Source organism: Apostichopus japonicus, chromosome 16 (assembly GCF_037975245.1).
Source record: "Apostichopus japonicus isolate 1M-3 chromosome 16, ASM3797524v1, whole genome shotgun sequence".
Lineage (NCBI taxonomy): Eukaryota > Metazoa > Echinodermata > Holothuroidea > Aspidochirotida > Stichopodidae > Apostichopus > Apostichopus japonicus.
Window position 1 is genome coordinate 18,811,087 of NC_092576.1, and position 15,695 is coordinate 18,826,781.

The following is a 15,695-nucleotide window of genomic DNA, read 5'->3' on the forward strand; positions in this document are numbered from 1 at the left end:
TTCTGTATGTATAATTTGTAAAGGTGTTGTAGAACTAGGTGTTTAGCATTAGCAGTACATCAGTTAGGAATGCATTATTATGGGCTCTGTTTTGGTGTCAACACAATAACAGACTAAAACCTGCTAAATGTAGCACTTTATCATCAGGTTTCTAGTGCAATTATGTGGAAATGACAACCAGCTAAAAACTTGGGTTCTAAATTAAACTGCATAACTTTACCTTTACTTACTTACCCTCAACCATGTACATGCCCCTATTCAGTATTGTGGGTAATGTCAAATTTAATACACATCAACCAGTCACTAGTCAACAACCTCACACATCAACTTCCAGTTGCAGTATTATTGTACTTTCCATAACCTCATTATTCTTTTTGAAATGAGCGCCAAATGCAATGTGGGTTAATCTACTCACCAAGTACGAGAACAGTCTAACTGACATCAGATGCAAATGCAAATACTACACTGTACATATGAGATTAACTACTGGCAGTTGTAACACATATTTTAAGAGAAGTCAATTATAAACTACTTTGAAAATCTATCTGCTTTAGTAGAAGATTCCAATTCGGGCTTTTTGTTCAGTGTATAGTAAAGGTTTTGAAATTATAAAAACAGAAAAAGAGCATCAATTCAGTTTTAATATGCAATACATTTTTAAATTGAAGTAAAACATTATTTAAATTCAATACAACTCATCAAATTTGTAATATAAACCTGAATGCAAATTGGTATAAAAGGAAGTTCCAATGCCCTAATAATGAAGTTTTGTAGATAAAAGGCAATAAGGATCATTAACTTAATATGATCAAATATGAAATATGACATTGTGTTTACAATTTAGCTGTATCTGGCTTATATCTCTCTGGTGCAAACTGTTCATAAATTATTATTGAGATGATGCTGTCCCCCATAAATGGAAAAGAGCAGGATATTGACATTTTATTAATTTGGAACAAGAATTTATAATGATGTGACATGGCTTAATACTCCTTAGCCAGGTACAGTAACTCTCTTTTCTCTGCAATCACATGGTATTACAGGGCTTCAGGTTCAATTAACATACACTTAATTTGGAATACTAGTTTGTAGTATAGGTAAGTTCTTTTTCATTTGCAAAAAGGGACATCTAGTCAGGGGTTGCATGATCTATGCAGGGATTGCTTGATTTGTAATTTGAAGTTGTAACAACATTCCATTTGTATGCTATTGAAAATGTACAACCTAAGCAAATCAAATATCATTTTGTGTTACTATTCTGTTTTAATAGGAGACCTGTTCAATTATGGCTGAACCAAATTGCTTAATAGTTTTCCAAAACTACAAAGAACATGAATAACGCTTATTAATTTGAAAAAACAAATAATGTACATGAATACAGTGGTTCAGTTTCACCCTAATTACTTTGTGTTAGTGGTTGGTAATTTTGAATTGGTGTCGATAATATGACATACTTCTCCAGTTTTCCAAAAAAAAATAGGAAGATCATCTCATTAATTTCTTCTCTCACTAATTAATTGTTTTTCTGAGACTACAACTTTAAATCTTTGTAATATTTTACAGGATCAACACACAAGATTAAATTAATCTGCCAACATACTTAACATTCTTTTCTCTGCCAGCTTCTGGCATTTGCCAGATTCATTTATAATTTTGGTTTCACAATAAACCCATTGTATGGGACATCTTCGCCCTGTGTCTTAAGGAAGTCATTAATCTTTTTTTGATCTAGGTGCAAAAAGAAACATCAGCAAAGTATTAGCGACTTCTTAATATACAAATAAAAAAAAATGCCAGGGAAAATCACCCCCTACCCCAGCTGACAAATTAAAAAAAACTGACTGAGGCAATCCCCCATTACTAACATCCTAGTAAAAACACTGCACAACTCATGAATAATTGATGACATAATGTCCTTTCCCATACGATCAATTGTATATCATTATTCACATGAATATTTAACAGTTTAATTCAAGTGGTTTTCCACACTACACTTAATTTTTACATATGTTATCAGAAAAGACTTGTAGATGACCTCGTTCTTTAACATCATAGATGAGCCACTACTTCATCGGCCATGTTAGGTTAGAAGCATTTGCAAAACGACATTTGACCTAATATTCATGTAAAATAGCTCAATTAAATATTATAACTAGGCTAACCATTATGTTTCAATACATGCCAATAATTAATATCAACACAAATGTCCACAAATCATCTGATTATGCACATTTCAGGGTAACATAGGGATAATTTGACACATTTCTTTACCAGAATAATAACAACATGGGTGCTAAAATATCTGATTGTGACTCATCTGACAAATCTCTCTTGCAAGTTTCCTTCTGTAGTGAGGGTGAGAGATTAAATTTTGAAAAGGAATGGGCTTGAGAAGTTAGCCTATGTTGGCAAAGGCTCTTACTATGTATATCCACCCCCCCCCTCCCAAAAAAAAGTGAAACACTGACCTGTTCTGTGAATTTTGACAGATTATTAACAATATGAACTATACAGTGATGTCACTGAACCCCACATGGAATACTGTTGCTACTGAAAACTAGCTTACTCTAAGATACAGATACATGCAGTAGTCAACAGTATTGTGCCTGGCTAACCATAATTATGATATGATGGTATACATATATAGCAGACACAGTTGTCAACAAAGTTCTTGTTATTGAACTTTTTACTGTCTAGCTTGTGACTAATATGCCTAATATACATGATTACAAATTGAAACTCATGGTTTTAGTAAGTGGAATGCTGGAATGAATGATTACAAGTAAATGGTCCATTCCATTAATTGAGGTTCCAGTTACTGACATTTTATGTGCCATTTTATGTGCCATATAGTCTTCCATATTGTTATGCTTTTAAGCTTTATGGAAGACTTCCCTCCAGTTTGTACTTTTGTGGCAAACAAATAAATAAATAAATAATTAACTAATACTTAAGTCAAACATGGATCCACAATTGATTGAAGGTTTGATAAGACTTCCTGTGATTTAAGCAGATTTTTCTACCTTGCATCGTCTTTGAGGTTCCTGTGATGTATTTTCTTCTCATGGTTCTTTTCCCATATGGTATACTTCCTTACTGTAAGAAATAATATCATATCACATCAAATAGTAGAAGGTACTCAGTACTAGTAAATTACAGTGAAAACTTACAAAAAACACAAACTATTTTGAACTGACGTACACGTGACCCTTGATACAATCTATACTCTCCTGCACTTCCATGAACAGGCATCTCTACACATGGAAGCACTTTCTATAACTAAAATGTCATGATTACTATAATTGCCCAAATTCATGCAAAAGCATTCAGCTTTGATATTATATGATATCACAATGCACAAGTGCTTCATCTGTCCCCACAAAGAGAGACACTGAACAGACACGGACCCATATTTAAGTGATCTTTAGCAGACCACAATAAGAGCTGGGGTGGAGTCTAGAGTAATATCTATTTGCTAGAATTGAATGTGTAGGAAAATTCCTCTTGACAAACCATCCCTGGTACTGTTGTACCACAACCACTTTGGGGTTGATTGGTCAAGATGCCCAAACAAACAATAATTTTGGCATCGGTGGGTAAGAATGAAGTACAACTGGTAGTCTGGTAACCAGTGAGATTTGGCCAAATCTTTATCCTTATATCACTATGTGTAGAGAACCATATGATGGTAAACTATGTTCACAGTGTTTCAAAATAACAATTTCAGAGCATCAGATTGGGATTGAATGTCCATACAACAAACAACCACCAGTCATTGCCTATCAGTTGTTAGCAGTGGAAGACTAAAACCTAATGAGCAGCACTGCTAAAATATACTTTGCATGTGATGAAATGATATGTGATCTAAAAATAATTGAGTAAACATAAAAGGAATTAACATAAATACTTCCATCCCTCCTATAAATATATATATATAAATTTTTGCTTTAATGCAAATGGTAGAGATTGCAGTCCATACCTTTTTGACCCTTTGAAGTGTTGCGACGGTTGCAAACAGGGATATGATCTTCATCTCCATCACTCTCCTCATTAGTTGTTACAGCTAAAATTCAAAGCAGAAGACAGAGCTGGTTTACAGCATTATATAAAACAATATACTGGCAAGATAGTCAGAAATGCATGTTATTTGCTCATATATTTATGATCAATATCAATTTTATGTTTTCATTCCAATATTTAGCAAGTATGCCCAATACAGCAGAACTTTGTCATGTGATTGTTTATCAATTGATATGCCACGTCAAGACCAGCTGTTGCACATAGGTGTAAACAGGTAAATCTTACTTTCCTTAACAATGCATTCAATTTGCTGTAACAATTGAGTGGAATATATGGTGTAATTATAATAGCACCCATACTACCTCGATTTGTCTCCACCTCTCCCCCACAATTTTTTCCAACATGGGTTAGCCATATCCATAACATAACATTCTTCATTCAATTAATTTCCAAATGAATAAAGACATTCCAAATGCAATGATCATGTCACAAGTTGAAATATTTTAATGAAAAGAATATTAAAAATGTGGATAATTCACATTGGAGCTTCATGGTGGAATGTTGGCTTAAGTCAAAAGTAAAGGCAATTGATTCCACTGGTCCAATTTAATGAAAAATGATGGTACAATTGCTCATACAAATTCAACAAAGCATTACAGTATGTATCATGTACACAGTAATAGATGCATGTAGACATACACATGCAAAATGCTTCAGACAAGTGACAGCCTACAGTACAGTACAGTATATAATAAATATAGATCTGAAATGCTCTTAGTTTAATAATATTCTTTCATACCTGTAAAATTGTGCTTCCCGTTAAGAAATACAAAAAGAAATTTTACACTCTAAGATTTTTCTGCAAGTGCATCTTTTTGTTTTTATCAAATCTATTGTGGCCCTTGCTCACACATCTCTGGTCTGTGTAATGTTCCACTGGGACAAGTCCAAATTTTCCAAATCAATTATCAATAACTTTTCAAGTGTGTAGTGTACTTGATATGAAGCTGTTGAAAGTTTAAAATCTATTCAGCTATTCAATGTATACTAGGTTGCTGCATGAATATGGAAGAATTTTCCTTAACCTATTCTCACATGTCCAAAAAAAAAGGACGGACTGCCTCCAGTTGACTATTCACACCATGCGCATGAATCTGTCTTGAATAGGTTTGTTCATTGTACAAATCAACAAAACACTCATTGCTGCAGGAATATAGCTCTCGAAAGTTATTGTACAAATCTCACAGCCCCACACTGAGACGTACCTACTGTACCACAGGTACAAGTACCATCGATAAACAGCTCTCTAAACCACCATGCAACAGCTCAAACAATTTGTTTGTTTCCTTTTGACAGATGAGATCAAAACCTATGTTCAGTTTTCCCCCTTAACACAGAATCCCACCACGCATACAGCCTCACACAGGTCTAAACAAAAAATAGAAGTTTCAGAGCACAAGTAAAGCAGGTTGGAAGTGAAAGTCCTAATAAAAAAAAAAATGCTAATTGCCCATTAGGTGTTGTCGGTGGATAAAACTACATGCTTATACCTCTGATAAGTAGTAAAGTTGTAAAGTTCTGTATTTTGTCAGGGAGTGTCACTACTCAACAAGCCCCATAGGGTTTTTAGTACACTTCCTTTCACAGGTTTTGGTTCATATCTCCTATGTTGTTATATCATACTTATGTTATAAAACAATATAAATGAAATGAAAAAATGAAAGAAGCACTTCAAAAATATAGTTGCTCTAAAAATTAATATATGTGTGAAATAAGAATAAGCAAGTTACAAGGTGTTAGACACATTCATCTATTTCTCTCCTGTATATGTGTACTATTAATTGTGGTTTCAATGCAAATGGCAGAGATTGCAGTCCATACCTTGTTGACCCTTTGAAGTGTTGTGACGTTTGCAAACAGGGACATGATCTTCATCTCCATCACTCTCCTCATAACTTGTTACAGCTAAAATTCAAAGCAGAAGACAGAGCTGGTATAGAGCATTATATAAAACAATATACTGACAAGATAGTCAGAATAACGCATGCTACTTGCTCAAGTTCCTTCAAGACAGTTGAGTAAATATGATGGGTGAAAACAGTAATAGAGGGTAGAGCAGGTAACTATGATAATGGAATTAGATGAAAAGCAGGACTGCATTGAAAAGCTATGAAGAGGGAGAGGGACAAACAGTAGTTGAAACTGGTTGGAAAAGCCTTAGGGGTTGAGTTCATTATAATAAGCTCTTCACTTTTATCATGCCATACTCAATGGTATCAATCCTAAAATACAGTATTACAAAATGGGGTCTATGGCCTCAGCTACTCTACCCCATCCTTTTTCCTCATGGTACACCTTTTCCCTCTTCAGGGCTTCCTTGTGGGAAATTAGCTCTCCACAATATTCTACTAGGAACTCCCCTATGATGAACTTCCTATGTGCAATACTCCATAACCTGTAACCACAAAATATGCAGTTACAGTTGGTCAAGTTAATATCATTTTCTGGCCATCATAGTACTCACAATAATATGAGAGTTGATTACAACATGTAATTGACATTTAAAGGCGTTCACAAGTAAAAGCCCTGTCAACCTAATAATTTGGAGACATTCTTGAATCATCTGTTGTACCTCCAGGTTTACGTTATATTTTGTACCCATGCAATATGACATACACCTACATGAATGACCCACCTTCAATTATTTTTTGTACCTGTAGCTGATTTAAAATGATTTTGTGCAACAACAGTTAAATAACTAATGACATAATGTGTTGTCCTACCTAACACTATCAACTTCTAGTTTGTACCAAGTAATCTATGTAATATATCATGCTTGCAAAATATTGGAAAGATAAACTATTGGAAGACCTAACGATAGGGCTCATTTGCGATTCAAGACCAACATAAAGTTGAGTCTGATGCTAACATAGTGCCCTTCATGTACAGTATTATCATGTTTATAAGCACACATGTAGTACATAGGCTATCTCACTGATTTTAAATTGGTGGCACCACTAATATGAGATTTTGCCATGTACTATATAAATTGTTGTTAAAGTATAGCTTCATACCAAATATTATGCAGATCATTTGCATAGGATCATGCCAAATTAAATTGAAATTTTACATTAAGCCCCACATTAAAGGGAGCAGCTGCACAATGCACATATCTTCTACCCCTGACCAACATGTATACATTTACTGCAATACAACATGTTTTAAGCATATATTATTACCATTCACAACACTGTTCGTCAAATACTGTGAATAATTCAAAAAGCTCAACTAACATACACACCAGTGCTGTTGTATTTGAGACAAATTTAGACTCAACAATAAAGTCATCAATAAACTGGACTGAAAATCCCCATTGATCAACATTGTTAGTACATTAGTGAAAAGCCTTTTTTAATGGCCCCAAACTTCTCTTTACACGACATCTAAGTTGCATCGGTTAGAAAAATATCATAAAATTATAATGCTTTTGCAATAAACATTTCATGTGCAAGAGCGGATTTAAAACAGGGGAACTACTTTCAAAGCACTGAAACATCCACATAGGCACTAATTTTTATTTTCTGGAGGTACAGTATAGACCCAACCATGCACGCATCGCCTGACGTTAGGCTACTTCTGGGCTCGGTCTAGCGAAAGGAGGATCCCCCGGATCGAATGTTTGGCTCATTGCTTTGATAAGGCGTCATACTGAAGACAACATACTGAAGACAAAAGTTTGAACTTTGCATCAAGATGGCTTAACTTAGTTCAAGACATATCTTTAGTTACCACCTGAGGCTTGAAGTTAGATTTGCAAAGAAAATCATAGGAATATTTCCACTCCCAGAGATGACAACCCTGAGAATCAGAGACCAGACCAGAGCTGATGTTTATTTTTTTACCAGTGGTTTTTAATATTTGTGTAACTTTTTGATGTGCAATTGGCAATTTAATGGGTGAGTGAAACCATGCTGTCTCCATTTTTTTTTACTCTCCCCAATGAGATCAAAGCATAACCGTGCCATAAAGTATTATTTTAAGCAAGTGTTGTAATAATATTGTAGGGTAAGTGTATCCTAACCCAGTAATGTTACTAAAAAATTAGGTCCCGATCGAACAACAATTGCATTTATTTTTACTGGGCCCTAGTTGCTATCATATCACTTCCCAATCCCATACTGTGCAGATATATTCTACACTATAGGGCAGCTGGTCAAGTACTGTACCTTACTAGCTTCACTGTTTTACCTCTGTTCGCCTGTCCTGCCCCTTCAATCAATTTTCACCGCCCAGTTCCCCATTCATTAGCCCTTATATTTGTACTTCCCTGTCGCCAACTCCATAGGCTTATTTTTTTCTTGCTAAATTCCACAGTTCACTATTCACTATTTGTATGCGCATATCGTAAGCCTGTTTGAACTTCAGAGTTTTAAACTACACATGCGCAAAGCCTCAAAACCTGATCCAATATTTACCCTGGGCTCTTTGCAGTGTCTGTAAACAACCAGCTCCACGAAAATTACACTTACCCAGGGATAGGCTATATCAATAACTTTCTACGAAATATGCATTAAAAAAATCCTTCAAATTTGACAATGCAGGAAGTTCAGTAATTTACCCAGGAACCTGTTTTAAAAATTACCAAATTTATTGTATGCATGGTTCGCCACAAATAAGCATATTCTGAAAATTTTAGTTGAATTGCTTCACAACTGGTCTGATTTTCAATGTGAATTGCTTCCCAATGGGTTTGAAATATTCACTAGAAATGCCAGTTGTTGCATCTGTACCTGTACTTGAAGTTCCTCTTTTGCATAAAAAAAAGGTTGGTAGATTAGAAACTAGAAAGGGAAATTGTGAACCCCCTTTAGAGTTGTATATTCAACCTCAACCATTGACAACTAGAGTGATTCAAATGAAACCTAGTCACAATTTTTAACAAGCAGATTTGAGAGCTATGAAATTCATTCAGTTGCACGCACTGATCAAGGTTTTCAACTCAAAATGGGATGTTTAGATTTGCAGCTACAGCAAGGGGCGGGTCCATTCTTTACTAATTTATAATATAAGACTATCATGATATTCCACCCAGTAATGCAATATCTGCCAGAAGTATTTGTTCACAAGCAGAAGATATTTATTGTGTAATGGATTGTTCAGGAATGTTTTGCCAAAACCAAATAGTGGATAAAGTCATGTGTATTATGTGTACAGAAGCAGTTTAAATGGCATAGTTTGTATATATATAGGTTATCATAAAGGGTTAGCCTGTCATTTTCTATGAGTTACTGTGTATGTACATTACCAAAAATGTTATTTACATGTATGCCTTTAATGAAAAAATATAGGAGTTTCATATTGTAGCTACTGTAGGCCTTTTCTTCATAATAGTACCAACCATTGGCAAATGTGTTTCACTTTGTAGGAAAGAAATACTTTTTTTGAGATGTGCAGATGAGTTTTTGCATCTCTCAAATGTTTCATATTGATAGGTCAGTATATACCTTTTAAAAAACATGTGTAGATTTATTTTGGTGTGATGTAGCATAAAATTTGCAACTTGTGGATTTGGCCAACAATTTACTCAGCGATTAAAGTTAAATTTATAGTGGATATTAGTGAAATTACTAGTGATTGCTCGAAAAGATTGGAGAGTTGCAAGCAAATCTGCCAAACCAGTGGTGACATGTGAATACAAGGGGTTGACAGCACCAAAATTAATGCATGTAACTTTTGACTGCATGTTATTTAAATAGCTTACATGTGTGTGCGCACGTGTGCATGCACACATGTAAGCTATGTGTGCATGTGCATGCAAGTAAAATATTCAGTGTCCCGAAATGGCCTACATAAACAAAACCCCGGAGTAACTTTGAAAACACCATTTTTGTATTTTTCACTTGTGGTGCAGGTAATGATTTGTTTGTGCAGGTAATTTTTGTTTAACCTACATGTGCATGTACAATTTTTTTTTGGTAATTGGAACACTGGTTGACAGTCACCAGTTTATTACACCTCTGTTTATAGCTCCATGATTACACATTCAAGAAAGAAAACAGCCTCAGGCCATACCAATTACAGGTCACTACATCAAACCACTATACATCTGTTGCATTCAATTCAATACTATGAATGCCATAATATATTGACAAATCCCAAGACTTCTAGTCATTAAAGTTACAGTAAATTCATCAAATCTTTGACATGGCAATGTGTGCACCTACTCTAAACAATGGCAGTGAGGGAAGATCTCACCATGATATGTATAAATGTCCCAATGCACCAACTCACATATCCATGAAAGTAAACACCTGTTCCAACATGCATGACCATAAACATAATACTTTTTTATAGAACAGGTTTAGCAGATGACTCTTTAGTTCTGTTTCTCGATAGACATAAATTTGGCATCCTAATAACCACATCTTAGATAACAATTATTTTACCTCTGTGTGAAAGCATCCGTGACTAAAACAGCTATGTAAATTAGGGTACTGGTTTCATCTTAACAAGTTATACGTGCTGGGCAGAAGAGCAATAGAGACAGAAATTGCCCTAGGATTGATTACAGATAAAAGATAAAAGTGAATCTGTGTAAGAATGGCACTGTATAACCTACTGCGTGGCACAGTGCAGCACAGTGTAACAGGAACTGGAATAGATACTTACAGTTGGAGTAGTTTTATGTGGTTCGAGTTAGTGTTAATATTTACTAACAGCTGTATGCCGTTCTATGCCATATACTGTGTAAGGTGGGAGAGGGAAGGGGAAAGGGTAACTACTGTACAATGTTCGCTCTACATTAGCAACGTAGGTCTCTGCAGGTTGATATGTACATATGCTTTTACTTTAACCTTTGATTTGGTCCATGACACTTGCATTTAATAATTTATGTGTAGTGGATTATGTGCAAAGACTTGATGCGTCATGTATAGTAATGCTCAGTTAACAGAGACAGCAAATGAATATACTGTTATCAGTGTTCTTTCTGGCAAAGTAATCTTGAATTTCAAGGTAATAATTCTCATGTCTGCTTTGGTAGAATACTGTACCTAGTTTTGCAGTACTTTTCTAGGACTTATATTCCGAGAGCACCATTGGTATTCATGTGTAGCCTTACCTATGGAAAATGGTGACATATTTTTAGTGTGTTTCACAGAGCATGAGTCTTGAAAGTAGAATGCATAAATATGCTATTGTTTAAGTGTAAAATACATTTTAAAAATTTAAGGGTTGGAACAGCCCTTTTCCTTTCATTTACATCAAACCTCTCATTGACCAAAAATCTTTCACTTGTATTCTTTTTTATCATATGCTTTTTATATTCATGATGTAAGATCCTTTTATAATGAAATTTGTTTGATGTAACTTTGATGTTTACCTACTTCACAAGTTAAAGAGAAATTTGTTCAAAACTTTCTCAAGGCAAGAGGGATGTTATGAAGTGATATTCTACACCCCCCTCGCATGTACTTAAAGTTCTTATCAAACAAGATTATTTATTCCTTTGCACTATTGACCTTCAACTTTCCCCTTCTAGGGTAGGGTACTACAGTTCCCAAAATTATAGATATACTTTAGAAATTGTTCTGTCCATTTCCCAGATGAATACAGTACTGTAAGGAAGGTTCAGACAAGGAAAATCAACTAAAATTAGGATAAAGAGTTGTTTTCATTCTCACTTTGTGATATTTGGACCAGCGAAGACTAGAGAATACCCAGAGTTTTAGCAACTGCCTAAAACTGTATGATCTGATCTATTATTTACGTCAATGAGTTTCATTCAATCTGGGATCAAACAATATAATAGAAAACTCATTAATGATAGCCTTTAAACTTTGTTTCTAAACAGATATGCTTGAATTACAAATAAAAGAAAAAAAACCCATAATCAATGCATCTATCAATGCATATACATATACATACATAAACAGAATAATTTGAAATCGCGCAAGTGAACCCTGCACTACATTAGATCGAAAAAGACGTGCAATTAAACCAAACTAAACATTCTAAATTTCCCGTTACTTCTACATAAAATATCAATACAAAAACAACAACTTACTTCTATGGCAGTATACTAAAATCACACGCTATAATAACTTCAGACTATCAAGCTTTCCTGAGAAAAAAAACGGTTAATAGTTCTTACAGTAAACAAATCGACCGTGAAGGAATGTCGTAATTGTTTCCTGAGCGTGACCGGAAATTAAATGCTAAAATATGATAAATGGAAAGGTTAAATAGAACTGAAGCGTGCAGTAATCCCGACTGCTCGCAACATCATTCATCAGTGATAAATTTGAAAATGTTCTTTCTGTTCAACATTAGGGTATATTGAACCAGTCACTGTTGAGATGCACATCATGTGTCCGTCCAAGCTTTTACAAATTTCGGATTGTTTTTCTTGGGATTTATTATTTCTGGAAAGTTAGCAGAATCAATCAGACATATCAATTCCTTTCTTTCTAAAATGCACACTAAACATCCTTCAAAATAGCCCTCTTACTGACCGACGCGTATGACTCATCACCTGGACCGAAAATCCTGTGGCTCTGTGCGGACAAGTTGGTTGAACTATTCCATTCATCAAACAGTGTTTCTATAATTAGGATTGCATTAGATAAGTTAATTGGTAATTACTTGCTTCAACATTTAATGATGCATATTCTACGGTCATTTTCTTTGAAATAATATTAAGTTCGATATAATATGACGTTTTGATTGCGAATCTCAGCTGTGGCGTTGTAGGTGAACACTGTCCATTGTGTGGCTGTACCCTATTGCAGAGTACAGGATACACATATTACGTAATGGCGTGCCCACCGAAGAAAGCGTAACTTGTATTTTTCTTAGAAGATATTCGATTGGATTGTACTTGGTCCGATTGAAGATAGTGACCAATGAAAATGAATTTAACATCAATTTAAAGTAATTATATATAAAGAAAAAATACTTCCCAAAACCATTTGAACTAAATTTGTCAATGAATATTCAAGAGGAAGGTTACGCAAACAAAGTACGGCTATCAAATGGTGATTTTCTTCAGTATTTACTGTGTGTTATCAATGAGGGTTTTGAGTTTGATATTTATTAACCTTGCATCGTAAATCACCCAAGTCCGGTGGAATTTTAAACTGTATCGTTAAGAAAAGAACAGAACTTGAGTGACAACACATTTCTCTGTTTAGTGCAGTTTGAACTAAGTTTTTTCGGTATAAACTTTTCACATTATGGCTGTAGGAAAATGGTCTATATGGTTAAGTCATAGGCCTAAAACTGTGGCGGTCGAACTCAGTTCGCGTGCCGCACAGGGAATGGCGCTGAGGAATTGATATGCTTACAATGGTTGTTATGGGTATGATTTAATGAATTGTGTGTAATCAGTATCTTGAAGTAATTTTACAAAGGACTTTATTGAACTTTTGTATTACAGAAAAAATGATTTGTATTGTCAATGGAACTCTTTGATCATTTTTTTTTTGAGTGGGACTTCTTGGAGCATTATAATAAATTTCCCCCGCGGGCAGCGATAATGCCATATTTTTCCAAGCTTACAGGTGGTATTTGCCACATAGGCCAATAGTATTGGTGGTATTGTTAACAGGTGATTTGAATTAGTGCTTTCAGAGAAATCCCAAGATAAATGTTTTGTTGCAATTAATGACCTTTTTTTCCATACAAAATGCAGTAGGCACTAGGCCTAGGCCTTTATAATTAGGCTAGTCCAAAATCGGTCAAATAATGAATCATTGTTTATCAATGAAGCTCAACCTAGCTCAAATATATATTCATATGAGTGCTCAGCAAAAAGGAAAACAAAATTGTGAAAAAACTATCCATACTCCAAACACAACTCTCTTCTAAGTTTCTGAAGCCCTGACGCGAAACGTTTGGAATTGCCCTAGTACTACCAAGTACTAGGCTAATAGTAATACACGATAATATCAATTAGGCTTATGATAAACATAGTTACGTTTTAACTAAGTTAGGCCTAACGTTATGCACAGCCTATAGACCTAACCAGCTGGCGTAATTAGGAGAAAGCCATAAATAATAGCCAAGGAGAGTGTGCTTCGAAAATATAATACGGCCGCTTATGCCATTAAATGAACTACACAAATAGTTAACTTACCGTTCTTCCCGCGCCGTGTGACTCGCACATCTGCATTTGGATGAACTGTATCTAGGCATATACTCGATAGGCTAGCTAGGCACGATCGAGGTTCGCGTACGTACGTATAGCTGTACTGCGCGAAGAGCGTAACGTAATAGAGGGCCGGCTTCTCTTCGGTGCAATAAGATACCGTGCAATACAATATTGGCAATATATCTTCATTTTCGCGATTCATTGCTTAAAAGAGGCTAATATATTTTTCCTTTGGGTAATATGTTTAAAAGGGTGATTTTATAATAAACATATACATATCGATTTTCATTTTAAAGGCCTTAATCAAAATGTTGCCGAAAGTGCTGTTTTTAACACACGCACATATAGCCATATCAGAATGCCCATCTTCAATGCTTTCTAATTTACCTAGTTTTTAATTAATCTTTATAAATCTTAATAGAAACGAACATTTTTCAACCCCCCTTGACTCGCTTCCAACAATATTTGCAGAATGTAACTCTATCGTTCCAATTTAAAAGGCAGAACTTAGGGCGACAGTATATATGTCGCCCTAAGTCAAATGGTGCCCTAAGTGCTATTTTTTTCACATGAAGTGTTGCCTAACGGTCGGATTTATATATATATATATATATATATATATATATATATATATATATATATATATATATATATATATATATATATATATATATATATATATATATATATATATATATATATATATATATATATATATATATATATATATATATATATATAAATATATATATATATATATATATATATATATATATAGATATATATATATAGATATAGATATAGATATATATATATATATATATATAGATATAGATATAGATATATATATATATATATATATATATATATATATATATATATATATATATATATATATATATATATATATATATATATATATATAAATGAAAATCGTAATGAGTTGGAAAATCAAGACCAGTGAAAATTCGAACCACGGGCCTCCCGCTCTGTACGCGGACACCCTAACCACTAGGCTATGGACGTTGATTGTATGTCCAGAGGTTCGAAACCGATAAGGAAGATCGTAATTCTACTCTCTCTCTCCACCTCTCTCTCCACCTCTCTCTCCACCTCTCTCTCTCCACCTCTCTCTCCACCTCTCTCTCTCTCTCTCTCTATATATATATATATATGTATATATATATATATATATATATATATATATATATATATATATATATATATATATATATAAATATATATATATATATAATATATATACATATATATATATATATATATATTATATATATATATATATATATATATATATATATATATATATCTATATATATATATCTATATATATATATATATATACCTAGCTCTTTGGGGGTTCGGTGGGGATGGGGGAAGAGAATGCACATGAAGCTCAAACGTTATCAGTTGTTTCTCTAGTATAGAGGTCAGAGTACGACATAGACGTGAGACGGAGAAATCCAATTTCTGTGGGATATATTTTCACAAACCTGGTGGGGCTCTA

General features: G+C 34.2%; 1 protein-coding gene across 7 annotated transcripts; it reads right to left on the reverse strand.

Moving 5' to 3' along the window:
• Positions 1–542: 542 nt before the first annotated feature.
• LOC139982738 (uncharacterized) lies at positions 543–14,788 on the reverse strand. 7 transcript variants are annotated; one of them, XM_071995811.1, is made up of 5 exons: positions 14,156–14,773; positions 5,902–5,985; positions 3,980–4,063; positions 3,024–3,096; positions 543–1,728 (listed from the first exon to the last, which is right to left on the reverse strand). In XM_071995811.1, exons 1-5 carry the CDS (start codon positions 14,370–14,372, stop codon positions 1,713–1,715), a joined length of 474 nt encoding a protein of 157 aa, XP_071851912.1. In that variant the 5' UTR covers positions 14,373–14,773; the 3' UTR covers positions 543–1,712. The 7 variants fall into 7 exon arrangements, 2 of the variants coding, with proteins under 2 accessions (XP_071851912.1, XP_071851913.1); XR_011798322.1 differs by lacking the exons at positions 543–1,728; positions 14,156–14,773 and adding exons at positions 11,073–11,140; positions 11,703–12,079 and having other exon boundaries at positions 1,745–3,096; XM_071995812.1 differs by lacking the exon at positions 5,902–5,985 and having other exon boundaries at positions 14,156–14,788.
• Positions 14,789–15,695: the final 907 nt, after the last annotated feature.

Bases quoted from the DNA above. Each gene is read 5' to 3' on its own strand.
- LOC139982738 (XM_071995811.1), bottom strand. From the start codon at position 14,372: ATGAATCGCGAAAATGAAGATATATTGCCAATATTGTATTGCACGGTA. The intron at 4,064-5,901 runs GTATGGACTGCA...TTTGAATTTTAG, and splicing joins CACTTCAAAGGGTCAACAAG to CTGTAACAACTAATGAGGAG. The intron at 3,097-3,979 runs GTATGGACTGCA...TATTTCTTACAG, and splicing joins CACTTCAAAGGGTCAAAAAG to TAAGGAAGTATACCATATGG.